Raw genomic sequence first — 27,773 nt, 5'->3', positions numbered from 1 at the left:
AAAACATCCAAGTTTCCAAGCTTCTTCAATGTGTCAATTATTAGAGATTACAAATGACACTTAAAACCCCAAATAGGTTATTAAGAAATCCAGAGATTTTTTTAAAGATAATTACTAAAAGTTCTTTGGGCAAGTTCAGTCTAAGAACACAGTAATCCCAGAAAGAGTACTTCTCAGTACCTAACTTTAAGGTATTGGATACAATCCGTGAAAGCCTTTATCTATAATATAATGATATCATAAGATTGCAATGTTAGAACCAATGTAACTGAAATCCATCTGTCCTTGCTTCCTTCTTCTAATGACAAGAAGGCCTACCCTGCAAAATTGTTAGTACAAGTAAGATGTGCTCAATCACGTCACTGCAGTTGACGTTTGCACTATTTTGATCAGGATTTTGAACTAGCATTTTAAGTTTGTTCTTTGATGGTGTCACCAAAACACTTACTGGCCTTACTGTTGGAAAGATGTTGCTGTTCAGTTCCAATACTTAAATTGGTGCTAATTCTTGTTTCAGGCTCTGCATATTTAGTGTTATTTTCAAGGGGATTTTTTTGATTAGGCACCAGAACATCTAATTCCCACTAGTAGTTTTCAGAAATGCAAGCAATATATAAATTCAATTTTCATGCTGATGAATGGCTGGATCTCTTTTTCATTTATATGGATCAACTCTTATATAAGCCCTTTATCTTCCCACCCATTTTATGCTGGATACTATTCAAACGGGAAATTGAGATCTTGTAATGAGATATGAAAGAGCATTCAAAAAAAGCTGGGACACAAGTTATTAAAACATTAATTTGTTTTAGAAGGGACTTGAAGATGTATCACTCACGGCTGTAGCACTGTATTTCCTTCTAAATGCAACATCTAGATCCTCACACACAAGATTAAGATATCTGTATCTTTCTAACTGCAACATCTTAATTATCTTACATGGACAGAGTACAGACAAGGTAAAAAGAAACCACAGATCAGTGAACAATTTCTTCTACAATCTAACCCATTTCATGGTGAAACTCCTCCAGTGATAACACTTTTTGCATCCTCAGACCTTCTTTAACATGTGTCACAAATCTTCAGAATGCCCCTAACTTGGGAAGTAAGCAAACACCTTCGGTAGTAAATCTGGCCAACACAATACACAAGTATTTGAAAATGGAGAAATTCCAGGTTCCCCAGCCAGGACTTGAACCTGTGACCTGCTGGCCTGGAGGTGTGAAAGCACTCTTTCGAGCCAATGATATCACTTTAAGCACTACAAACTGAAGACATGTCAAATGAATCATTTATTCAGTTCAGTCAGCTTCAAATATTTGTTGGTTAATGGTCCTGAAAACACAGAAGTTTCCAGGTTTCTGTGTGTGCATATGCACATACGTGAGAGGACACATGAGCATACACCACTTATACTACGAAATGTAAGCTTATACATGCTTTTTCTGACATATTGAAAATTCAATGTTTTTGTTCTTTTTAACCCTCTGTATTCCAATTTGTAATAATGACTTAAATTATCTGGAATCAAAATATGCCTTATAGTTTCATTTAAAGCAGATATTTTTCAATGTGCATTAAAGCTTTGCATAAAAATGATCAAGTCTGGAGGATGAAGAATTTAATGCCCAACATAACGCTCTTCAGCTTTGAGGATCCTCCAAATGATATTTAGTATCATGTTACACGTCATGATCCTTCACACCATTTTTTTAACAAATTGCTTAAGTTCCTTCATAGAGCTAGTTGGGATCTGCACCCCACTGTTGTCACAGAGCTGCTGCTCCAGAATCATGTGGATACTGAATGGATCAAAACCCATCTAATGTCAAGCCTAAATGTTTTCAGACTGAGCTTGACTATTCTGGTAGTCCTTCTCTTCTCTTTTTCAGATTTATCCTAATTTACATTTAACTAGCTAGAAATCTTCAGAACTACATCTAGTACCTACTTGAACTCTCTCTACTAGAAACAGCTTCTCGTACTTCTCTCAGGATATTTAACATTTCATTATTTAATTCCATTTCCATTGTTATTCTGTTAGGTGTAGTAATTCCATGTCTGCAAATGTCCTCCTGTAAGATTTGTTCTGACAAAGATATTTCAGAGATTTCCATATCTTATAAATCCAGCTATTGTCATGCTGTTTTTATTCTTCAGTCTCTTTCAGGGGTGAACCAGTTACGCTAGCCAACAACATCAAAATCAGACTTTTTTTGGTTGCTGTACTTCCAAAGCAAACTCAAACAAGCAAAGACATATATGAGCAGGTTCAAGGACCTTGCAAGTAAATTATAAAAACATAAAACCCAAGAAGACACAAGCACAACCATATTAATACTTTGCTGAGCTTCTCCATGCAGTTTTAACTCCAGGGTTTTTGCTACAAGTGGAACACGCAGAGCTATAGCCACGACATGATGGTTACATGTGCCCAAATAAAAATCCAGTATGATCAGAATAAAATGCTTTACTAGTGCAGCATGCTACTCCTACCCAGAAAACTGTATTCCTGAAAGACACCCCTGTAGTAAGAAAGCTACATCCAAACTAGGCCTTGAAATAATTTATATGGGCGATGAAGTTACACTGCTTGCACACAAGTTAGTATGGTGCCAGACTCTGCATACCAGAACTGTTAAAGGTACTGAAGCATCATCTCAGGCACAGTGACATACAACTGGTCTCTTCTCCTTTCTGCAGCTCACGGAAGAGTCCAGGTGTCAAATAACAACATTTCTCTCTGTGTCCATTTAGCTTTTGTAGTCACCACAGAAACAGCTTCTACTTGATGTGTCTTGGAACAATGTCTAATTTCTAAACGCTAAAACAAAATGTAATCATCTAAAAATATGACTGTTAGTCAGCTTGTGCTCCAAAATACTTGGTCCTTACTGGTACTCCATTTCCCTCATCTTAAACTGCTCATCTATACATTTCACAATAATTGAGCATATAACCATGTAATAACAACCCTTTCTTTGATTTAGTGATTCTAAACCACATGTCAGCAAATCCTTATCAGGTAAACATATCTATTTGCATCCAGCCTGGCAGAACATCACACTGAAAATGCATCTGTATGTATAATGCCAGCAAAAAAATTGGAAACATTTATTTAGCTTGTTGAGTTATTAGCGTGTGTGTGCATGTGAACTGTGTCTGTATTTTCAGAGGTAGTTTTTAATTTGTCAGTCACAGTAAGGAATTGTGCTACCCTTAAAATGACCTCTTATTTTCACCAGGGTCCTAATTGCCAATCACTGACAGATCCACCTGAAAGAAATGGGTCCCATAAATGTCAAAAAATTAAAGTAGCTACATTTTTAAAATCTGGACTGTAATGACTTCCCTTAACTAGTGAGCACAATTTCCATTACTTCTTGAAGGGTTTGGGGTTTTTTATTCTTTCTTATGATATTAGCCTAAGTATAAATTCAAGGGATTAAATTGATGAAGTATTTCAGAATTCATTCCAAGAATTGAAATGTCCGTTTCCTTACCTGACTCCTTCATAGGACACAAGGCGCACTGCATGCCCCAGGCTTCACCATACAAGCAACAGCACTCAGTGTAGGTAGTCTGCTTTCCAACCAGAGGTCGACTACAAACAAAATCATCGCTTAGATGCTGCCAGCAAAGATCCTGGTAGACCTCAGTTTCTTCAGTTTGTTCTGATGGAGAAGACAGCGTTACATTATCTTTGCAGCACTGTTATTTAAAAAGATACTGGCTAACACAACATTTTCTAAATAGAGGTTAGAGATTAACTAAATTAACTAAATTTTAATTAATTTCTCAGGAATCCAAGACTAGACAAATTTCTTTAAATACAAATTTAAGCTTAGAAGTCATGACCATTTCTAAATGCTTCGTGACTCATTCCTTGAGTGTTCACCATTGCAAAAATCTTAAAATGTTCTGATTTTTCAGTGGCAATATTAGGTCAATTTAAAAGCACATTAGGTTGGATACCCAAAAACGAAAACTTCCTAAATCTGTAGTCAGTGCTGAACGCTTAACACTGACTCAGCTCTGCTCTCATGGAAGTTTTGCACAGCTCTACAAAAACAGTGTTAGGATGGAGGTAGATATTTGGGAAACTCCATCCAGGAGTTTAACCCTTTAAAAATTGTTATTTTGCTTTTCTTATACGGCTGGCAATGGCAACAGAAGGAGCTGTTACTGCTGGGGCAGAGCTGAAAAACCTTACATGGGCTCAAGAGGAGACTGGACAAATACTTGGAAGAGATTCCCAATAACTGAGCACACAAACTGCCTCAGACTCAGGAAATCCCCTCAGCTGAAAACAGCCGGAGGCTGGAAGAGTGCTGGGGAGGGTGAGGAGAAGCATTGTTTATCTGCTGTGCTGGTCCCTAATCGGCCGCTTATAGCTATTGTTAGAGACAGAATACTGCTGTGAGCTACTGTCACATTCTTACAGACACGAACAAAAACATGTATTTTTGTCAAAGCTGGAATATTTCAGAGGCATACTAGTTCTGACAAATTTCTCAGTAGGAACAATTCCCAGTCCCAGCACTCTCTGATCACTGCTGATCAGAGAGAGAGGAACTGAAAACTTAATCTTCTACTTGGGAAGTAAACATTGCAGCACAATTGTTTTGTAAAAACATCTAAAAGGTTTTGATTTTGTTCCAACATGCAATGAAAAATAAGTGTTGTCACAAACCAGGAGTCTGTTTTGTCTGGCCAAATGTTTTAAACTGCATTTTTACATGATGCTGCAACAAGATGCAGTGGAGCATGGGTAAATAGAGAATTGAAAGCTACAGTATGTTGTTCTGCAAGTGCAAAGGTTACCAGAATGTAGATAGATATTCTGCTAAGGACTTGCCAGAACACACAGTGATGAGCAGCAGCGGTTCCCTGCAGCCAACTCCAAATTCTGCTGGCAGCAAAGGAACCAGCCTGTGTCCTCTTCTGTGGTAGGGAGGACAGTGCCAGTGGTGATACAAGGTTTGAGTGCTTTGAGCTGGGTGAGAAGATCATTGCTGTACTGGCCCCAGTGTAGCATGATGGAAGACCCTTTGGGCCCTTACATTCTCCTTCAAATCCTAGATGAAGCCAAAGAACAATCTTGCTCTTGCTTTGTTTAACTGAAGACTGAACAATAAAAGTGCTGTAATTCTTTCACCGTTTTGGGCAAGAGGATGACCATATTGCTCCTCAAAATTACAATTCTATAATTTGGAGTGACTAAAGCGGCATTTGGTCCGTATTCACATTTCTTTTCACAGAAGCATCTGAGGAAAATGCAAAGAAGGTAGCAGAGGTCTGGATTATGACTATACAATGCCAGTATTTATCAAACACATTATAATGTTTCTTCCAAAGTTAAGCGTGGCATAGACTAAGCTGTACAGACTGTGAAATGCTCTGGATTTCTGAAATGTTTCTAAGATTCTCAGAATATGTATCTTTTTTCTTTTTTTTTTTCTGAAATCAACATCTGCTGAAATAAAAAGAACGAGAAATAACTTTATTTAAATAGTGTCGTTGCAGCTCACAGCTTGAAAATATGAGCTTGATATACATAAAACATTAATCAATTGAAAGCACAGATATAATTTTAGCTATTTTCTTTTATACCCTGTTATTCCTGGTTTTATTCCTTCCCTTGGTAAAAGCATGCACTCACTCTGAATTGAATCTCCAGAGTTAGCCCACAGCCAAACCCCAGGAGACATCAGGCAGGCTACACCTCTTTACCTACAAGGCTGGAAGAGACAGATGCAGAGCTAGTGAATCAGCAATTGAAGACTCCCCAGCACAAGCCTGATCTCAATTAATACTTCCAACAATCTCCTGTCTCTATTGGCAAGGTGGAACCCTGTGGAATCCTACATCATGATGCTTTCTGGATCAACAGGTGATGGTTCAAGCACTGCCTTCCAAAATCCTCTTGGGAAAAAAAGACTAGGCTCATCCAAAACAGCCCAGTCTGAGCTTACTGGGTTCTGTAGCCATGTCAGCACCACCTCGTGGAGGTGTACTCACTCCAGGAATATATATAATGGGGTCATACCACTTGAATCTGCTGGTCTGATGCACCGCTTTTCTGTTGCGTCCAAAACCATTGGGTGTGTACAGAAACAGTTGTAAGATCCTTCTGTGTTAATGCACTGGCCATCAATACAGCTGTTTGGGTCCTGACATTCATCCGTGTCTTTAAAATGGAAGGAAATGTATCAAGGAAAGCCAGCACAAAGCAGTCCCATTGTGTTAATCAGTGTTTATATTTTCTTATATTAGGAGCAGATTTCCCTGCATGTCTTCTGTTAATTATCACAAATATCAATTGCTGGCAGCAAACTCCTGCCTGTGCCCATGGAGAAGGACAGACAGATCAGCAGGATGCTGACCTCTAATCCTCAAAAACTAGGGAGCATCTGGATGAGGAGGCTTGCTGTGGTAGTAGTGCCAGGCATATCCTGCATCCAGCACAGCTGCAGCTGGTTCCCAGGTTCCTATCCCCTTAGGACAGTACCAGCAGGCATTAGAGGTAGGCATGATCTCCGAGAGTTTTCATGAGCTCAGTGGGAGAAAGGATTGACTTATCTGGCTACGATACTTCTATTCCTTAGTTTGGGTTGGAGAAGAAAAGCAGAGATTTAGCCCAAAGGGAATAGCAGACCATTTTACTTAAATTAAATCAGAAAACAAAAACAAAACCAACCAACCTTTGTAAAGAATAATCTTAAACCCAATAACCTTAAACTATTATTGTGGTTGCAAAAATTACTTCCTTTTATTATGCTATTGTGCACATTATGTGTGGTTTTCTGCTTACAAAGCAAAAGCCAGGGTCACGGTTGTGAACAGTTTTCAGTTGAATACCTGAACCAAAGGAGTACAAGGTTCTGCAGACTAAATTGAACTTATCAGTGATGGAAACTGTAATTTCACATTGCATGTTAACTCCTTGTGGAAAATAATCTGTCCTTGAAAAAAAATACCTCTGTTAATTTGATGTATTACACTAAAAACAGCACACTTACTAAGTGTAAGGTAGGCTCACAACACACTGTCTTTCACTGCTCGCCCCATGTACAAAGAACAGAAGGCTAAACTGCAGCTGGCAGAGTGAAGCAGCAGTATGTATATAAGGAGGGAGCCACCTCCAATCACTCTGTTGCCTGCCTAAAGGCTGGTAGCAGCTCCATGCTTTGCACTCAAGGGAGCACAAGGGACTGCTCTGGAGATGCAAGCTCCTGCGAACAATTTGCTGAAAAAGGAAGCAAATAAAGCAAACTCTGCTCTACATGCCATTGCCATGTCAGCCTGAATTGCTGCCCAGCCAAGCAGACGGGAAGGGAAATGACCCAGTGCCTCTTTAAAAGCTGCTACTACAGGAGTTTGGAGGCCCTGTGTTCCTCCCCTTACTGGGTGTACCGCAGTTCTGATGGGAATTCTGCTGTACAAATCTGCTTGTTTTGCCCATCTGCATACCATTACAGTGACAAGACCACTTTAAATAAACTTACCAAAGCACTGGAGCTTAACAGGGTCATAGTACGTGCCCTGTTTGCAGTAGCACTCATAACCTGGCTGCGTATTCAAACAGAAGCCATTTTTACAGATTTCTTGTCCAAAGAGCTGGCATTCATCAGCATCTGTGAAGAAAACATTAAAAGTTGCATTATCATAATTAGCATGAGGCCATGCAGAGGAGCAAGATGGAACAAAGCCTATACATGTCTTCGTTTAAGCAAACAATACTGTAAACAGAGGGCCCCAGCAGCACTGATATCCACAGAAAAAACAAACATGGTATGGAAGAGGTAATGGTATGCAGACAGCCAGCATGGAAAAGGGAAAACTGGCAGACCACGACTTTCCCTTGTCAGAATAACTCTTGTGGCACACACACAGTAGATAAACTGCCTACAGGACAGAGCAAAGCCTGTGCCAGTGGGAGAGCCTGCAGGTCCCATCTTCCCTTTGGTACCACATCACTCTTAGCTCCAAGCAAAACATATTAAGACCATGTCTGGGCCTCTATCTTCCAATATTATTTGCTTTACCCATGGGATTCCCACCATGAATCTAATCAAATCACATCATCTAACTACAAAACTAACTAAGCAGTTATGCTTAGGGACTTTGTGACTGCTTTTCTCTCTCCATGCAGTTTGGCAACTGCTGTGCGTGGTGGAGAATCCTCAAATATGTACTGCTTGTGACTTTGTTTTTCAGACCTGTGTAAAATAGTTCATGGAGGCTTCCCACCAGATAGGAATAACTGTGTCTGTTGCTAAATGTAAGGCTGCAGCTACTAGAGCCACCAAGTGACAGCTGACGATCTATCACAGTTTCAAATGAGGCTAAACGTTTTCAGGGAGGTTTCACATCAACTGTATGCCAGCTCATACATACCTTTTCACAGTTGTACACATTTTTTCCCAGCCTTGTATTTATGTATTTGTTACTGCTGGAATTCCATTCACTTCCTTTTTCCAACCTACTTTCATTTGCTAGACCTATTTGCTAGAATATTCTGCTAAAACTAGGCTGGTATTAAAAATGGCAAAAAAAAAAAAAAAAAAAAAAAAAAGCAGAGTGTGATTCTCCTCTCAATACCAACTGTCTCATTCCACAGCCTTCTATAGACTATTCACCATTTACTCTGGGGCAGTATAGATTTTAGCCCCAAACTGTCATTTCCAACTCTACAGAAGTTTTAAAAGTGAACTATTCAAATGCTTACTTCCCCAGAAGAACTGAAAGAGCTATAAAGCTATTTATCTTTATAGTCCCTCTTTGGGGACTAAGCCACTAAGCGGCTTCAATCATCAAATATTTTTTGTTAAGCTTGACCATTTAGCAGCAAGAACAATGCAAAGATTAAATAGAAATGTTATTTGCTGCATATCTGTCTTTTTGCAATGGAACAAGGGTATGTGTCTGGGGAAACATGGGAGAACCTGAGAGTGAATGCAAGGAAGGCTAGCTGACTCTACTTCTGATAGATAATGTCAAATAAGAAAATAGGAGTTGGTCCTACAAGCAGAAGCTTACAGACAAAAGCAACAGAAACATGAGTTAGTGTAACAGAGAAGTATCAAATTACTAAAAGTACTTGTCCATTTATTGTCTGTCCTCTGTGCCGTTCCTAAGGTTATTACAAAATAAACTTATTGAAAACAGAAAAAGTCTTATTATGGCAAGGATTTGTTGAAGATATTTCCAGATGCAGTATTTCCACACTTCAGTATTTATGGGAGCTAGAGATATTATCAACCCTGAGGTAGCACAAAATCAATGCAGATTTTGTCTTAGACACATTTGGACAACCTGTGCACACAGCATGTCCCAAATCCCCATTGCAAAGATTATACAGAAATCTCTATAGAGATAAATAACACACTTAAATAATCCCTGAATAGAAATACTCTCAGAGAATATTAGGTCCCTCAAGAGCAGCTCTGTGACAGTGTCCTGACTCATCTAGACATAAACTGTCAGCCTAGCAAACACTCGCCCCTGCTGCCATCCATCTCAGGTCTGCCGTCATCCCATGACGCTTTTTCTTTTACCCCATCTAAGCTGGAGGACAAACAGACACCTCTGGAGAGTGGAGGTCTTACATGAGCACCCTATTTAAACACCCACATGAGTCTGAATGAATTTGTGTATTAGTGCCTTATAATCTTTAGAATCTTTTTCAAGTTCCTGCAAGGTAAAGAAGTAGAATTTTCCTCATTTTGTAAAAAGCAAGGCAAGGTGTAAATAAATACTTGATGAGAATAACACAGAAAGATATAAGTAGGGCAGAGAACTGAACTTAGCCATGGTCAACTCAGTAACTGGATAGGAAAACTGACCTAACAGTGTCCTAGTCAGTGAGGAAGGGTAGTTCAAAAAAAGTACACATAAAAATCATTAGGAAAAAAGTCTTTTCAGTCCTACCAGTTTTTGTCATCTCTCAGAATTAGGTCTGACTGTCATTTAGCCAGAAGCAACTCTGAAAAATGTTTATCTATCAACCATGTGATAATATGCCTATACTAATATTACACTTTTTAAAATAGCAATTTTTACTGCATATTTATGTGATGTGAATACACAGTAACTTCTACTAAAGTTTTTGATTTGTAAAAGAGTGATTCTAGTAGGTACAAATATATAAAATTTGTATACTTTTTTTAAGATACTGTAACTACTATGTAACCCAAAGGCAATATGTTGATTTAATTTTAGCTAATAAATGCAGTGTATTTACACCATATGCTGAGGAAAAATAATTTCACCAATTATTTATATGGATGGCTACTTCTCAAACTTAAAAAGGAATTTCACTGATCTAACTCTTCCTCTTAGTGATGCCAAATCCCCTTTGTCCGCACCCACAGTCTCTATCACTCACATTTCCCCAGTCTTTTGTTCAGTAATTATTTCATGAAGTTCTGTAATGAAAATGCCATTGCTGCAATTCTCTTCAGTTTTTATATTCATCCTCACTTGTAGGTCTAATGTTTAACACCACTTTCTCTCTCCCAACTCATTTATCTACAGATTTGCATTCACAGATTTTCATATGGAAATAAGTATTTGAGGTTTGCAGAATCAGCACCTATTCTGACGGTCTGTAGCACTTACCATAAATTAAACCAGAATATTACAGAGACTGTGCAATTAATATTCTAACTGTCCATCAAACAGTGATTTTCAGTAACGTTTCATATCACAAGCTGGTTTTATCACCTTATAAAATTTGAATAAATATGTTTACTTTGCTGGCTCACATTTCTAGTCAATCAACTACCAGAACTTCTGAAATAATTAAACTTAATACAAGTCAGTACTGACCTTTGTAATTCTCAGCAAGAAGCCCGTAAGATGATTCTCCAGAAGGAATGAAACCTTTCCCTTCAGGACACAAATCAGTAAATTCAGCTAGGAGAGAAGGAGAGAAAAAACATATGCTGTTCAGAAAGTTACTTGTGTACATGTGTTACATGTGTGTTTCAGGGTAGTCTGAGAAATCTGAGGAAATCTTTTGCCTTATTCACATCTATCAAGCAGTCATGCACACCTTTAGATAAACGGGGGATGTTGGTCATAGAATCATAAAGGTTGGAACAGACCTCCAAGATCATCTCGTCCAACCATCCACTTACCACCCAACCTTCCCCTCCTCTGAGTCTGCAGAGGTAGCTTTGAAAAGCAGAGTTAGGGAATCCAAACATCACAGAGCTCCAAGGAAACTAGTTTCCCTTTGCTTTGTGGCAGGAGAATATAATCCCTGCTGTGTTTCATGGTGCTCTGCAGTTATAACAATACCAGTAGCCAGATTATCTTAATTAAAGCTAGCATGGGCCTTTCTGAGCTATACTGCAAGCTGCAATCTAGACATACCCCAACTGAGATACAAGCCCCTTTGCACATTCTTCAGGCCTTAAACAGGGAAAACACTAATTAACTGCAACAGGAGAACATGGTGTCAATTACAGAAGGAAATTAAAGCATCTTGGAGGCTCTACAGAGTCAAGTAATCCTAGCCAAGCAGAGAGAATCTTTTCTTAACACATTTCACTACAGTTTTAGTGATTTTAAACTACAGTTACAACAGGAACTAAACAAGATGATACATATATGTGAAAAGTAATTTTTAGTGTTTAATCCCAAAAAGTTTACACATGTTCTCTTACATGATTTCTTCCAGCTGGATACTGAATTTCAGCCATCATTGTTTATGTTTCAAGTACTGTTTTCAATATTTGTGACAACTATAGTATGGCTATGTTTTTCTAATTTAATATTTAGAGATTAAACAATGGTCTGAAGACAACATGATTAACTGTATTGGTCAGTAAGTAGCAAAATGTAAAACTAATGTCATAATATACATCAGTATTTCATAGTGGTGTAGAAACAACAGTACAAAGATTAACTGCAGACTCAAAAACATTGTAATGGTTACCTTTGTTTTCCAGCTTGTGGGAAAAATCTAACTAAAATGTCACTAAAGCATCTGGAAAAACCTTTTGTGACAATCCATCTTTGTTTAAAATCAGTTGGAGATAATGTTGCCCAGTAACAGGGCACTTTTCTCTCTAGGGTAACTGCAGTGAAGCCAATGGATTTACACCAGATATGAAGTATTCCTACTGACTTTTCCTCTGTGAAAGTCTCCACCGGATAAGTCATGTCTATATTTTACAAAATATGGGATTTAATGGGTAAGCCTTCTCTGATGGCAAAGCATAAACACAATGCTTCAAAATTTACAAATGGATAGACAGCTTCCTCTTACCAGTTCCAAAGACAGGGCATGGGAAGATTTCACAGTTGTCACCCCAGCCAGCACCCAAAGTACAGCAGCATTCCTGTTTGGTTACATTAGACGTAAGCACGTTGTCACAGAAATTAGCATCATTCAGATTGTAGTAGCACTCCTTCTTTCCATCTTCATGTTGATCGGCCTCTATTGGCAATTCTAAAAGACAATAACTATGTAAGATAACATGTGAAATACATCCTTTTTACAGGAGAATCAGGAGAGCCATAATACCCCTGAAGTTCACCACAGTGAAGAGCAGCATTGTCTAGTTAAGAAAACAGTTAAGCACAAATTTTGGTTTAAACTTTTTGTTCTTAGTAAGAATGATAGGAATTTATAACAGTTCTTTTCCAGACTTATTCTCCAACTTGACCGAAAATGGAACTCTTCACATTTGCACTTCTTTCACTTTCAAGTGATGCATGAAACTACCTGCTATCATGCTTAAGTACCTAACTATCGCGTCCAACATGATGCTTTCCATGTATGAATCTTGAAGCCCTTCAAAGAGGTGAGCAAACCTTACAACCTCATTTTACAGATAAAGGAGCTAAGATGCAAACTGAAAAGGATGGATTCTCAAAAGAATTAATATTTCCTTTTAATTTAACTGGAAAGAAACCACACTCCACACTTGAAAACAAGGTCTTTTATGATTTTCACAAAAGTAACTGTGAAACACATCGTAAGTAGAAGAATATAATGCAGATGTTGAGTTAACTGACTCTGTGCTTTATTTTAAAATAGGCTTTACAGGCACCCAGCCAAGAAATAGTATTTTCTGCCTTTTGCAGTTCAGTGGGTCCTCTGATGGTAAATGCAAGGACTGGGGGTAAAATATTCTTTTCCCATAGATCCAAACAACAAACAAACAAACCCTATTAATGGTCAAAGACCTGTCTAAACAAGATGCTCCTTAAGTACACGAAGGAGTGAGTTTGAAAAGAAATACATAGTTAAAGCTTCTATATGTGCAGAATCCTGCCAATCTAACATTGCAGTTCCACAAAAGTTCTCCGCAAGAGCTCAGAAGTAGAAACTATCACATAGGATTGTTATTCAAACCTAATGAATATGAAAAACTTTTCATAAGCCATCCATGATGTAACAGAGTTGCTTATATTTGTTAATCAAAACCAAAACTTTGTTCAGGAGCTTTAGATAAATTTTGAGGTGACTGGTTCATTTCCTTTTCTTTTGGGAAATTCTTTATGTCTAGCACTTAACAAATATTGAGAAATATTCATAAAAACCTACTACAAATTATTGCGTGTTGTATCATTTTCCGTTGTTTGAGATTCGTTCATTTCTTCTCAGCCTGCTGCACAATATAGCAAGCAGCAGACAGTAACACGTGTCCAGGTGGGAATTAAAGCTATTTTACACCTGAGTGACAGCTTGTTTCAAAATGCCAGAGTAGCAGTAAGACCCGAACAGTTGTGGCACATACTCCACCTTTGCCTTGCAGCTCTTTTTAAGAAAATATTTGAGGCTGGCCAGCCTAGCTGGGAGTACCACTGCATCTGCTCCTCCCTCTGGCTGTCTCATGGAGGTAAAGCTCAGGCTCTCTATGCCAGATACAGAATGGGTCTTTTCTCTAGTCCCATCCACATCAAAAATAATGGCTGTGAGGTGGGAACTTGAAGGTGGTGATTGTGATTGTCCAACAGATGCGGAAGGAATTGGATGAACTCCAGCTCATTACCTCAAGCCTGTTATCCCTGCCCACCCTCATTTCCCCGAGCTGATGAGGCAAGGCAACTTTACTGAGCATGCAAATACTAGATTCATTTTGAGAAAAGCAGGTTTCAAAATGCCAGTATGATTGCCTACTATTGCGCTTTAATAGAATGAACGTGTGTAATAGTTCTTTGGGCTTCTCATTCCAAACAGACAATTGGATTTATTTCTATTTTCCTCAGAAAAGTGACTGTGTCTGTTTTTGGAGATTGAGGGGCTGGCAGACACCTCCATTCAAATTTAGTACAATGTTGCCACCTACAAGGCAAATTTTCCTTTGCTCTTTTGCCAGTATAACTAAGCTGTACATTAAAGGAAACACCCAGCTGAGTGCTTATTTCATCTCTGTTAGTTTAGTCTGTGGTCTCCCCTCATCAGATAATTACAATTTTCCATAATGTGCTGAATTTCATAAAGTACGGTGGTTTTGTGGTATCAGCTGCTATCCAATAGGAACTAAGTTAAGGCTATCGTGTGTCACAGAAACTCAACTGAACTAAATCTGTTATTCCAAGGTGAGAGAGCGGTACTCGAGCCACCAAATTATACATTTTCCTTGGCCATTTGCCATCTGTCTAACTGAATCAAAGCCAAAAGCTTAAACAGGAGAAAAAGCACGGCGATTTTCACGCTGTTTACCAGTGAGAGAACAGCAGAAGCTGCCTCAGGAGGAAGGGGGAAATCTCCTCGTGTGATTGTTTATTCCCATTTTACATATGATGTGTCGGGTTCTCCTCCCATTATCTGTTCAGAGGCTTAAAAGTCTGTTGTTTACACAGCTGTGACTGAGGGTTAGTCAAGCAGGCGTCATGAATGTTTGGAAAGCAAATGAGACACAAATCTTTATTATTTTTTTTTTTTTAACCAAGACCAGTCTGTGTCTACAAGCTTATAACTTCTTTCATACACTATTAACTATTAACCATTTAGCTAACTGGCTGTTTTTGAAAGTAGTTTTACTAAATCTTTTGACCAAATATGATAGGAAATTGATACTTATTTTTTCATATAATTGGTTCTTTCAGGTGTTTTGTTGTTGTAAGAAAATGTAAAATCTCTCTCCCTTCTCTCTACTCTTCTCTCCACTCTGGTAAAGTAACATAGTTTTATCAGGTTATTGATATGACTGTTATGTTAACAGCCTAGAAGAGAGTTTCTATATAGGTGTTGCTAGACTGCACTATGAAGTACTAATTAGAAACAGATTTATATCCCTTAATATAACTTTGATCCAACATTTTTGTATGTATTTCAGAATGTGACTGATGCAAAAATGTGCCTTAGTGTCATAGGATTCAGTGGATGATCAGGATATTAGTATAGGCTTAGACTTAGGCACAATCATATATTTGCCTAGTAAAGGCCTAAATCACAGTGATCTGTGAAAAACAAAACAAAACAATAAACAAACAAAAATTACCACATATAGAGACCTGATGGGACCTTAAATATTGTAACCCTATACCACTGCTTCTTGTTCACTGTTGGAATCAGTCAGGTGGTTTCTAAAGTGAAAATCACCGTAACAAGTTTATGACTTCTAAAACCTCAGCAAATACTCTGGTGACTGAGCAAGCGGCTTGAGTAACATACTTTCTGAACTTGATTCTAAAAAACACAGTAAAAATACATTGGTATGTGCCTACAGTCAGGGTGCACTCCTATAGATCTCTCAACTAGCTGCACATTTTGCAACCTACAACTTGTAACAAGTGTGGTGTATGTCCAGAGACATGTATACACACAACTCAGGAATTCCATGTTTAAAATGTTATCTAAGACCATGTTCATACATGACAAACTCAGATTGTGATTTAACTTAGAAAAACATGCACATACCACTGTGAAAAAAATAACAGAAGCATGAGGATTTTCCTTTAAAGTCTTAAAGCAAAACATTAGAATTTATGAAGGTTAGAATTTATATTCAGGCACAAAATTTCTAGTTTTGTGGAAGCTTCAGGATCAGATTTATTGGTAGTGTGTTTTTTTTTTTTTTTTTTTTTTTTCTTTTCATGGTGGTAGTTGGTTAGATTGAAGGGGATTTATTTTGTTTTAATACAAACCAGTCTAGGAAGGATTCATACCATGTTTGGACACCAAATCTATGATTTTCATCTATAAATCTTAGTAAAATACCGTTAACCATCTCGCCCTAAATAACTGATTGCATTTCACGTAACCATGAGAAAATGTCTAAATTAGCTGTAGGCAGGCCCCTAAGTGGGCCCGAGTAGCTTAGAGGAGCTCTCTCACTGGAATCCTTTGATAGCCTAAACTGTAATCCAAGCTTCTCAGCTTACTGACCTTTCTGTACGTAGGTCAGATTCCTGCTGATATGTTTCACGTATGCTTATTCATAAATAGTTAAAAATTTTAGTAAGGATTATTACTCTAACTGCATTCAGCTTGGTACTTGCTACAAGTTCATAATAAACGACCTTAGAAATCTTTTTAAAGAATAAATCAGAATACTCAATAATCCAAAACAAGCATCTTCTTTTCTTAGGCACATAGAGGTATAGAAGAACACAGTAACTAGTTCTTTCCTCCTTTTTCTTTTCTTCCTTCTTAACTGTTTGTTACATTTTGTGAATGGCAGGGCACACAGAAGGGGAATTACACAATCAAACCTAGCACAATTACTCTTCTTTGTACGTGACAATATGGGGTAGATTTCCCAATACATACACTGAGAGGGTTGCTTCAGGACACAGCTAACAGATGAATTTCTATCAAGTGAAATCTAAACAGAAGGAAGTACCTAGACCCCTAGAGGGAAGTAAAGAAAAAACGTGAACACGCTATTCCACAAAGGAAACACATGCAAAAAAAAAGCTCCCAGATTAAAGTACCATTTGAACAATTTTCACCCATTTTTAGAAACGGCATCCAATTTCCACTTGGAATGAGATGCACAGCCATTTCTTTATGCACAAAATGGCAAAATGAGGAATAAGCACAAGCTGAGTAAAACACATTGAACTACAGATATCTGCAACATGATAACAGAGAAAATTCCTCCTTTCTCAAAATAGGCATGATGCAACCTAGTGCTGACAGATGATGCCCACACGCACTATAGGGGCTCTTGAAGCACTGCACATGATTTGAGTATGTGGTTTGTCAACACTTTGGGATGTGTGGCTCTTCCATCACTATTTGCAGGGAGGTAGCAAGCTATTCCTATATGATTGTGCTGCAGGTGGTTAATTGGGAAGGGTTGAAGTATTCACTGTTGAGCAAACCAACATAGCTGTTGTTGCCTATCTTGCAGTGACCACATGGAGCTCCTGCCCACTTATAAATGGGGATAAAAAGACTGTTTTTATTTCTTCTTCAGTTGGCAGCTGCACAAGGGCCACCCATTTGTTCCCAGAATGAGACGGGAACAAGTTAAATGAGCAGATGTAGGAGACTGAAGAGCAAATTGTCAGCTCCTGAAATATCTAATACAGAGAAACATGGGTGAGTGCCACCACTTGGCTCAGTCCCTGAGATCTTCAGAAGCAGAAACCAATTTTTAAGAGGAAAAAGGAAACAAACAAACAAACAAAAAACAACAAGCAAGGCCGTAGGATGTACAGGAAAGCAAATGCTTTTTAAACTAATGGCAGTCCTTTCCTCCTTTTACTCTGGAAGACAAGTAGTAACAGCTCTTAGTACTGCCACTTTTCCTTATTCTTGTTCAAGAGCATATGGTGTAAAGAATATCTCACTGAGTCCTAATTTGCATACTTTCCAATCTCCTTTGTGAGATCTTCCTCCTTGATGATATAATCAGAGAAGAGAAAAAGCTGAAGCACATGCTGTGTTAGGGCCCAATGAATGCTGGAGGAGAAGGAAGAATGGCTTCTCCCAAACAAATCGCAGCAAAGCTATGCTGATGAGAACAAAACGGAGCTAGTACTGACAGTAGAGTACTTATCTGTTCACAGTGCAATCAGCCACACTGTAGGTTTTCATCCCCTCCCTCCCACTAGTAACAGTTGGGTATGTCCTTTAATGCTCCCAGAACTTGACTTCTTTTTACCACACTCAGGTGCTCTGCTAACTTTGTCTTTGGTTTTGTTTCAACCAGCAGCTGAATTCTCCCAAGAGCCACCCCCTCACAGTACCAAAACAACGATGTATTTCATATCTGCAAATCTTGAGAATGTTATTCAAATACTCTGGAAGAACTGCAAATGCTACTACTTCAGTTATCATCAGTTCCCACCTAAGCTAATCTGCTTCATGATGGAAAGGTACTGCAACATTGCAAGCAGTACCTGCAAACAGGAATGGAGGCAGTGCCACTGGGCATTGCTTTTCTGCCTAAGCCATCTTAGTTTTATTTTTCATTCCTGTAAGCCCAAATTATTCTCATAAGATTCTGCAAAAGTTTCAGTTTGTCACTCAGCTGTTAATGATATTTCACAGGCAACATCTTGAGTGCTGCTCAGTGCTACATTCAACGATCTAAATACTGGGTCACAGATGTTTCAGCCTTGTAAACAAGTTGAAAGACCACAAGTGAGAGGAGAAAATAGCCACAGCTACTTAAGCTCCAGAGTCTGCATCCTGGCAGAAGAGACATTTTTTTTTTTTTTTTTTAAGTTTTCCAGAGGCTAGATCTGTCTGCAGTATAAGAACAAATTAAGAAAATACCAGGATTTGGATTCCAGAGAGGAAAAAAAAAAAGAGCACATTAATTCCTTCATTTCTTCTACTCTGCTGCTCCTTATCATAGTCTTGTTCTCTCCAGACTGGATCAGTATAAAAATCTAGAGGCAACTTTGAGAGTTCTAAATTCATTTTTAATTAATGTATTTTTGGTGGTATTTGCAATGTCCAAAACGCCTGAATGAAACCTCAAAAAATCTTTATGGTGAATTACGGAAAAACAGGACAAAGAGATGGAGTAAAAAAGATGGAGTAAAAAAGGAAGGGGGAGCACACACAGTGACTGACAACTCTGTTTTGCCTTTCGGTTTTCCAAACTACCATTTCTGAGGAATAATATTAGTACTACATAATGCTATGAGAAGAGCACTACACGAGCATTTCCACCAACTTTACCTTTGCATAGGTTACATGTTCAGTAGAAATCATGACAAGCATGCAAAAAAATCTGCTGGTATTTTACCTGGTGAGGTACGGAAGCGACACTGTCCGGTCATCGGATCATACTCCTGGTTTTCATCAGAACACAGGCAGAGGAAAGAACCATCGACATTTTCACAGAGGGCTTCGCCACATACCCCACTCAGCATTTCACATTCATTCACATCTGGGGAAAAAGGCCAAAACGTAAATCGATTCAGACCCACTGCTGACAGTTTTTGCTTTTATCTGCTGTATCTGTGCCAATATTGTCTGCCAGATTACAGATGTGATCTCTGGGGAAAGATTAAAAACTCACTAATGCCTAAGTGGATTCATAAACAAGTAGTTAGGCCCTTTGAAATACAGGTACCTGAAAGCCACAGTACACTTCATAAAAATATTGGTGCTGATTAGGTGCTGCTTGTAGACTGGAACACCAGCTTTCTTTCTTCCTCTCTTTCTTTTTTCCTCACTTTTTCTTTGGGTTTTGTTTTCATTTTTAATACTTGCTTTTCCTTGTATTGTTTTCTTGGGATTTAAGATTCAAACTCATTTCATTGTTTTCTTAAGAGCTACTTTAGCAAAACTTGTTCTCTTTATTATCAAACTTTCACTAGATTCAGGGAGTGAAATGAGCATGCTTTGGTGCGATTCAGACTGCACTATGAAAAGAGAAGCGCCTTTTTTCCCCTCAAAATCCCATTTTTCTCATGAACATTCACTGAATAGTGAACTCTCCACCTACACCTCCACTACATGCCTCCCTTTATGCAAGTACTCACAGGCTGCTTTGCAACCCACAAAGATTATTCTTGGGATAGCCCCTGCAGAACAGTGCAAATTTCCCATCCCACATTTAGAAGCTCCAAACTACTCATAACTGTGACTGGCCAAGTACAAAAAGAAAAAAAAAATGTATTTTTTTTAACTTGGATTTTATATAACTGCTAATTAGTCTACCCTGAAAATGCTTTCAATTGATGGGAGAGTTGTCTGCTGTTTAAACGAGGGTTATGAAATATTCTTGGGATGACTTAACTTTACTCCATTTCAGGTTGCTAAAGTTTTGAACTTTTTTTACCTTTGAAAATCTACTTAGTCTTTTTACTAATGCCAGAACATGAAAATTGTAATTTGTATATCACAAATCAGAAATATCTTTAATTGAGTAGGGTTCAAAGTGTAAGTTGTGAGACAATGTTTTATCCTTTTAACCTCTTTTCCAGAAATAATGAAAACCCATTTATATGACTGAATGTTGATTTTCATGTGTTTTTATATTTAATTCATGGTTTGCTCAGAAAATGTATTTAGGTTTTTCTTTATCTTTTTGTTAGATTCCTATCAAGAAGGAAGAAGTCATCTTTGAAGAATGTTGCCTAGCCAGGAATTCTAAATACTTATCTTTCTCCTAAAACTGTTCTGCTGAATAACTGGCATCAAAATTTATAAGACCAGTTTATAATTTCCCACCATATTCTTGAGATCATGTGTATTAAGTAAAATAAAAACTGAGAGATTATGACTCAGAATTTAATTTTACACCAGCATTTACTTTTTTTTCCTCTGCTTAATTGGTTTTCACCTGTGAAAAATCACATATGCATTGGTGTGTTGTAAACTAAGTGCTAAGTGGCAGGAAAAAAATAGTAATAAAACTATTTAATATATTAGAAAACAGATATAAACTCCCCTGTACAACTTCCAACTCCTTTCTGTTCAGTATTCCATGTAGGCCTGTGCTCCCAGTAAATGTGTTTCATCCTGATTCTGAGTTGAAGAAATTGCTTAATGAATACCTTTCCTTGATCTGGTACTAATTTTATGTTAGAAACTTGTGCTGCCTCAGATGGTTCTCAGGTCCAACCATCACTATTAACAACAGATATGGAAGCCTATTACTTACAAAAGAAACATGCACTATTTGCACATTTACAAAAATCTTATGTCTTTTCACAGTGCTAGGTATCTTTCTTGGGAGTTTGAAGCCAATGTTAAAATGTGTTCAAATACAATGTGCATAGGGAGGTGTGCCGTCTAATTCAGACTGGCTGTACCACATGCCAGACTTTATTTCCTGTAGGAGGTAGTACAGACTTCTGGTTATTCAGTTAAGAGACTAAACAGATGTTGCATTTAAGTAGGCTAAAGCATTAAATTCAATCTGTTACGATTTATGTTTGCGAATGGTTCTGACATGCAGAAGTAGTGGGTTTTCTTGTGTAACTTTTTTTTTTTTTTTTTTTTTTAAAGAGAGAAAATGAGTGGCTCAGCTTATTTGCTGTTGATTTCCATTCAATCCTAATAACAGGTTTTCATTAAGTGGCTACACAGTTAAGTTTCCACCTGGCACAGAGTTCAGCGAATAAAGCGCAGTTCAACTTCACTGCTTAGTGGCCCAACTTGAACAAAACCAAAAATGTTCTTGTGAAGAAATGTGTTTTGCTTATAAGCTGCTTTTTGCTCACTAGAACCTTGCAGGAGTGACTAATTACGTGTAGAAACTCACCTGTACAACCTTGCCCATCCTGTGCATCCTGATACCCCTGGTAACAGAGACAGCGATAGGAGCCATCCATATTTTCACAGAACCCATGACTGCCGCACAGTGTTCCGTTCACACATTCATCAACATCTGCAAAGAAGAATTTAACATCAGACAGGCCATGTCAATGTGACAATCAAAGGCAGACACTCATGAAGAGTGCAGAAAAACAACAGATGGGCTGTTTTTGCAAACAGATACAGTGCTCTCTCTCTGTACACTGGAAAGGAACACACAAAGGACAGACAAAAAAAAAAACAAACAACAACTTAAATCATGTACAATTTTGATGATTGTTTCACTGTTAATTTCACATGAAATATCTCATGTCAGACAATGATTCTTGTCAACTGCCTTCCACCTGTTTCACCAACCTGCCCAATCATAGCATGATGCTGTGCCACAGAAAAAGACAATTTAAATGTGACCCTCTCTCCTTCCAAATTTCCTACAGGTTCTGCCAGTGGAGCATTACGCAGTCAACAACATGCATGAAACTGAACCCCCTGCGCAAGAAGAGCTTAATAGTACGGTTACATCCCTTGTGTAGAAGTGCTGAATGTGGGCAAAAGAGTTTATGTGGTGCTTAGAAGTGCTTGCACAGATCTTGTTCTGGCTCTTGAAAGAGAAGAGAATTTCACGGTGCATGTGGTAAGTGGTAAGTATCTACAGACCAAAAATTCTGGCTCTAATCCTTTAGGTTTACACATACGAATAATGTTATTCACATAGGCAAAGAAACTACAATGCTTGTATGCTTTCCATACTCATCCTTTCATTTGTAGTTCCCATTTGTGGTTTGCTGGTCTTACAAGCAAAAGTCACTGTATAAGTCTGTTCTGTGACTCAGCTGCCCACCAGCCTACAATCACAGAATCATAACAAAGCAGAGCTGCTTGTGGCAGAACATGGTTTATTTTTGTAAGTGTATTGCAAGTGTGGGGAATATATTATTTTTATCTTCACTTGAATCAAGACCTAAACCCAAGGCCTTGACCATCGTTTAAAATGTTAAGGTGTGTTTTTTTCAGGAGGAAGAACATTCACTCAGAAAACTGGGAACCTGCCAGGGTACTAGGATTAGTAACTTCTGCCTTCTGAATTCCTACGCAGTTTGAAGCAGAGAAATTATTGCTGTATTTCTTTCCTAGAAACCATTACAGCTGTAAAGTAAGGTTGGTATTCACTTGGAATTATATTCTGTTCTGTGCCTCGAGGGTAATTACATTTTAAACGGTGAAGAAAGTGACCTGCTTTTGATTCACCTGGGTATGAGGACGGTCATTAATTCTTCACATTAGGGTAGACCTTCATGTGACAGATCTCACCAGAGAAGGCCTTAAGTGCTCACTGAACTAAAGGGCTGATGGGACTGAATCCTGCACTGACACAGAGAGGGCACCTTTGAACAGGTGAGCAGCACTGCTGTTTGGTGTCTTTCTGAAAGAGTAGGGCTGAAATGAAGTCCTGTCTGCTCCCTCCAGATGTTCACAGCTGTGTCAAAGGTTTAGAAAAGTTGGCAAAGATGCAACTCATTCTTCTCCTGGCAGCACTCAATGTGTAAGGATATTTTAAATTTTTAACCATATCTGAAGCCATGTCTCAACCATTCGTTACCACGTGGTCACAAATCCCCACGCTATCTGCATTACCATTCACAGATTTCCTAACAGGTTGCCTGTTGTGCTTCCCTCTCACTCCTTAAGCACCCACAGTCATCCAAACATGCTTCTGTCTGCCTCAGGCTGAGACTTTTTTTGGGGTCTTGAAAAACTGCCTTTCCTATTTGCTGTGGTTGGGGTTGAGACAGGTTTAGAACTCTATATAGACACTCAAGACCAGAAGAGGCTATCCACATAATGTAGCCTGACCACTGAAATAAATTTAAAACAAAACAAAACAAAACAACCACCTCTGGCATGTTTTTTTTAACCAGGTAAATTGTGGAATTGTAACATCTTTTTCATAAAGGCATCTAATATCATCTTAAGGTTGTTTAAGTGATGGAAAACTCACCTCTCACTGAACTGATCCATGGTTAATAATGTTCAGCTAAAATATAAAATTCATGCAAAAACTTCATGTACTAAATACACTGAAATCTAGGAGACATTTATGAATATTATTATTTTTAAAAAGTACTTGTAGATGGAACTTGCAGAATATTTTATTTGGTTTGTTGGTTTTGTCTGAAGTTCCAATAATCTTTTTATCTTGATTTATTAAACAAAGAAAAATATCAAAGGAATTAATTTTATAAAGGGTTATTTTTTATTTGGCAAAGAATATAATAGCTACTGTGTTTATTCTGAAGGAACTGTATATAAAAACGTGAGTGCTTTGTGAATAATGAAGTTTTTGAAATCTACCACAAACCTTCCCAAGTAGAATTAATTCAGCAGTAGGAGAAAACAATATACACCTGTATTAAAAACACTGTCAAATGTGAAAGGTTAAGTATTCTATTTGATACCCTTTCTTTTTCTAGTCACCATAATGACAGAATTATAAAAAGATGATTATGGAGTTACTGGGAGAAAGATAAAACTACCACATCAGCAGCTATCATTGTGTTTTTTTCATCTGTCGCTTTTGCTACTGAGTATTAGACCTGCATGACATTGCAGATTAATTTTTAGTCTCTCACAATCTGGAGTTTTACATATCTGGGCAAAAAATCTTAATACTGTATCTCTTATTCAGAAGGCCCAGTTAAGAAGGGAATTCAAACTGAGTAAGCAGTGGTGGACTGACAGCCAGGAATTTAAGAAAACAGACAATAATACAGTGTTTGTATTTTCAGTGGCCAGCTATAGCTTAATAACAGAGGTTCCTGAGCCACAGGACATTTACACTGTAAAAAGCCTAGACAGAAGAGACAACTGGGGATTTTAGAATTACATGAATTACAGTTTTGCTTTTATTTAATAGCTAAATATTAAAGAAAACAAATAGGGGAATGGATCATGGTCTCCAAAAGTAAACTAAGGTCACTGATGGAAAAGCTGCAGAGACAACATTTGTGATCATAGCAAGTACCCTAATTTAGTATATAATATGCATAGAAGATGGTTTTGTTTTTAAAAAGTACACAGTCTGAATATGACTGGATCTTTTAGTGCTTGGGAAATTACAGAGAAGGTCCAAGCACCAAATATTTTTCCTTGTCTAGACAGCTCACTCAAAGGACTCCTGTTTTACAGCCGGAAAGGGCATTTGTTTCTTTAATCGTGCTGTAAAGCATGAACCTTGTAATCGGCAATTCTCATGCTATATAGAGGCAAAGCAAGGGGAAAAAAATAAACGTGAAACTAACATATCTCGTGTCTATACAGCGAGTAAGACAGCTCTATAATTATGACCTGCTTTAGAATCCATGACTTGGTGCTGCCTGGTTTAATCAGAACTCCTTTGATCTAACGTCATCAAGATCTAAAGAAAGGCAACACGTGCACACTCAAGCTTACTTTTATTCAGCTCAACACCACGTTGTTTTCTGCCAATGTGAAGAAGGTGAACGTATACTTAACCTCAGGCATGATATTTTGCAAAAAATTGCAAAAATTTACATTGCAAAGTGTCTGAAAGAGAAACTATTGCTAGGACAGCTCTGTACAGTGCTTAGGAGAACAAAGCTGTGCTTCTGACACATAAAAATCACTGTTACAAGAGTATCATGGCAATGAATATTTGAATACAGGTTTTGGCCATCTAGAGACAATGATTCTGGATGGTCATTCAAACATTGTAATGATGTTAGCAAGAAAGAAACTCTTGTTTTTTCCTTTGTGTTCTTATTTCTTTAGCTGCTGTGCAGATAAGAAGTAGCTGTTATCCTAAAACATCTCTATCAGGAAACAGAGATAGAGGTTGCAGAGCACTGATGGGATGAACAAGTTCTTTTGGAGTGCCTCTTGAGGCAAGCAATGAAGCTAGGGGCTTGCAGCAGACAGGAAAAGTGAGGGAGCGACTGAGAGACAGATGGGATTGGACACAGAGACAGAAGAGGTGCTTGGGGCAGGATATTGACTAAGCATCAGAGAATCTTGAATCTGAGTTTTTGCCAACACTGTTGACTTGCAGCCAACTGGGTAAGACCCTGCCTTTACAGGAACCCCTGAGAGCTCAACAGGGAGCTAGGGAGTGCTCCGAGAGCCTCCTGTTTGGAGAGCCTGGTGCAGCCAAATTGCTGAACATGGGGCCAGGCAGCAGTGGAATGTCACTGCCACAACAAAAGTTTGTCTGCACCTTGGAAGAAGACAGTCTCTGCAGCTGTTCAGTTTTCTTTGGCCAATCGCCATAAAAGCTCCATACCAGAACTGAACCACATGGGGTTCTTAAATGTTTCATGTTGTTGTTGTTTCTGACTTTTCAAAAAAAAATGATTCAAACTCATACAAAAACAGTCTGGAGATACGGAAAATCTGTTCCCCAGGCACAGAAAGGCGTCTGAATCCAGCAAAATTTCCTCAGGTTCTTTCTCTGATGGTATAAACAGTTATTCTCACTCACTTAACTAGAATTAAATTCACAGAGAAACTTCGTGTAAAGAACAGTAGCTTCTGCGGCTGGGAGCCACATCCTTTCTCAGTACCTGGAATGTCACACATTCCTTTTGTTTTTGATCCTTTTGTTTCATCTTGTCTTTTTGCATGAAGCTAACTCCTGAAACTAACACCAGTACAAATACTAACACTGAAGTCATCAGTGCTCCCTTTAAATGATTTTCTTCAGCTATATAATTGTTTTTATTAAAATGACAGAATGGAGAAACTAGTCATGGTAGAAAAGGATTGCTGCTGCTGCAGAAGACTAGAAGTACCCTTGCTTCGCCAAGCTATTAAAATACTTTTCCAAGTGCTGAATATGAAGTCTGATCTGTATTCCATACTCACCACCAATTACTTGTGAAGCACGGTCAACTGGTTTTGTACTTGTCGTTTTATTCTTCATTAAAAAAGTTCCAAAACTACTCACAATCCTAGAAACAGATCTTATGATTTCATCCTTTTCTACTTCGTAAAACTGGCTTTTTTATTCTAATGAAGATTAACTTTGTACTACTTTATCATACGTGATGGTAACCCATCCCTGGAAACTGTGCTACTTATTACCTGACAGAGATCCAGACAGAGAGGACTCACTATTTCTGGTATATCTCCTAAAATTAGATGTCGCTAACATTTATTTTTTTAAAGCTGTATTTCTGTTCAGTTTTGCCTTTTTAATTTCTGAGAGCTTTATTTTACAAGGTTAGAAAGTCTTCTTCTAAATTTGGTTTGGAATAAAGTGTTTGGTTGCTACTAATAGCATGCTACACTTTTTAATTTTTTTTTTTAAACTATGTTCAACGGTGAGGCAAAACACCTGTTACTACTTTTCTTGCTGAGAAACTGAAGATATTTAACCATACCCTTCCTAAAGACTGAGTGAGATGTATATATGCTGCCAAGAGAGTCCATGAACATGCTTTTAGCAATTCATTACCAAAAAACTTGGAATTGTCCTCATTACTTGGGATCATAAAATGCTGGCTCCTCTACCAATTGCTATTCAGATTCATTCTCTCTAGTCTACTTGACCAGGCTTTTCTATTACAGTAAGAAAATGTTTCTTACAATTCATACCATGATCACAATACAAAGTAAATGTTTAGAGATGAATAAGCAACAAAATATCTATAGGATTTTTTAGTTACCAACAATAATTAAAACACTAATATTGTGTTTAATATCATACCATATCTAAATATAGAGCACACATCCTCTTACATCAGCATAACAGTGATACCCTTGCCAACAGTGTATTTCATGTGCTTAGTTATTATATTACTTATTACATATCAAGTTATATGTCAGGTGAAATAATAATGCTGTTTTTCCTCTAGTAAAAGTAGGGGAAGTAAATGCTACAGAAGTTTCCATGCATATTCTCTACTGGAGGAAGAACCTTTTCACTAGGCCTAAGTGAACTGATGAGAAGAGCTGGCCTGTGAAAACCAGTTACACGACGATTTACTGGCTTATAATTTGGAACAGAACAGCTTGCTTACTTCTTGAATGCTTGAGATCCATCACCCATAGATTTTAACAC

General features: G+C 38.0%; 1 protein-coding gene across 16 annotated transcripts in view; it reads right to left on the bottom strand.

The window, feature by feature from the left end:
- LTBP1 (latent transforming growth factor beta binding protein 1) overlaps positions 1–27,773 on the bottom strand; it is a 201,462-nt gene that overhangs the window by 12,713 nt on the left and 160,976 nt on the right. For 10 of the 16 annotated variants that reach the window (XM_038176452.2, XM_038176453.2, XM_038176456.2 and 7 more), the window contains 7 exons: positions 21,645–21,770; positions 19,176–19,319; positions 12,281–12,463; positions 10,834–10,920; positions 7,509–7,637; positions 6,050–6,190; positions 3,504–3,674 (listed from right to left, as the gene is read on the bottom strand). In XM_038176452.2, the coding sequence (XP_038032380.1) occupies positions 3,504–3,674; positions 6,050–6,190; positions 7,509–7,637; positions 10,834–10,920; positions 12,281–12,463; positions 19,176–19,319; positions 21,645–21,770 (981 nt within the window). The remainder of the gene's footprint in view (positions 1–3,503; positions 3,675–6,049; positions 6,191–7,508; positions 7,638–10,833; positions 10,921–12,280; positions 12,464–19,175; positions 19,320–21,644; positions 21,771–27,773) is intronic. The other 6 variants (XM_038176455.2, XM_072035662.1, XM_072035664.1 and 3 more) reach the window with 1 other exon arrangement.

The sequence above is a fragment of the Anas platyrhynchos genome, chromosome 3, assembly GCF_047663525.1.
Source record: "Anas platyrhynchos isolate ZD024472 breed Pekin duck chromosome 3, IASCAAS_PekinDuck_T2T, whole genome shotgun sequence".
Taxonomy (NCBI): Eukaryota; Metazoa; Chordata; class Aves; order Anseriformes; family Anatidae; genus Anas; species Anas platyrhynchos.
This window is presented reverse-complemented; position numbering and strand designations above follow the sequence as displayed.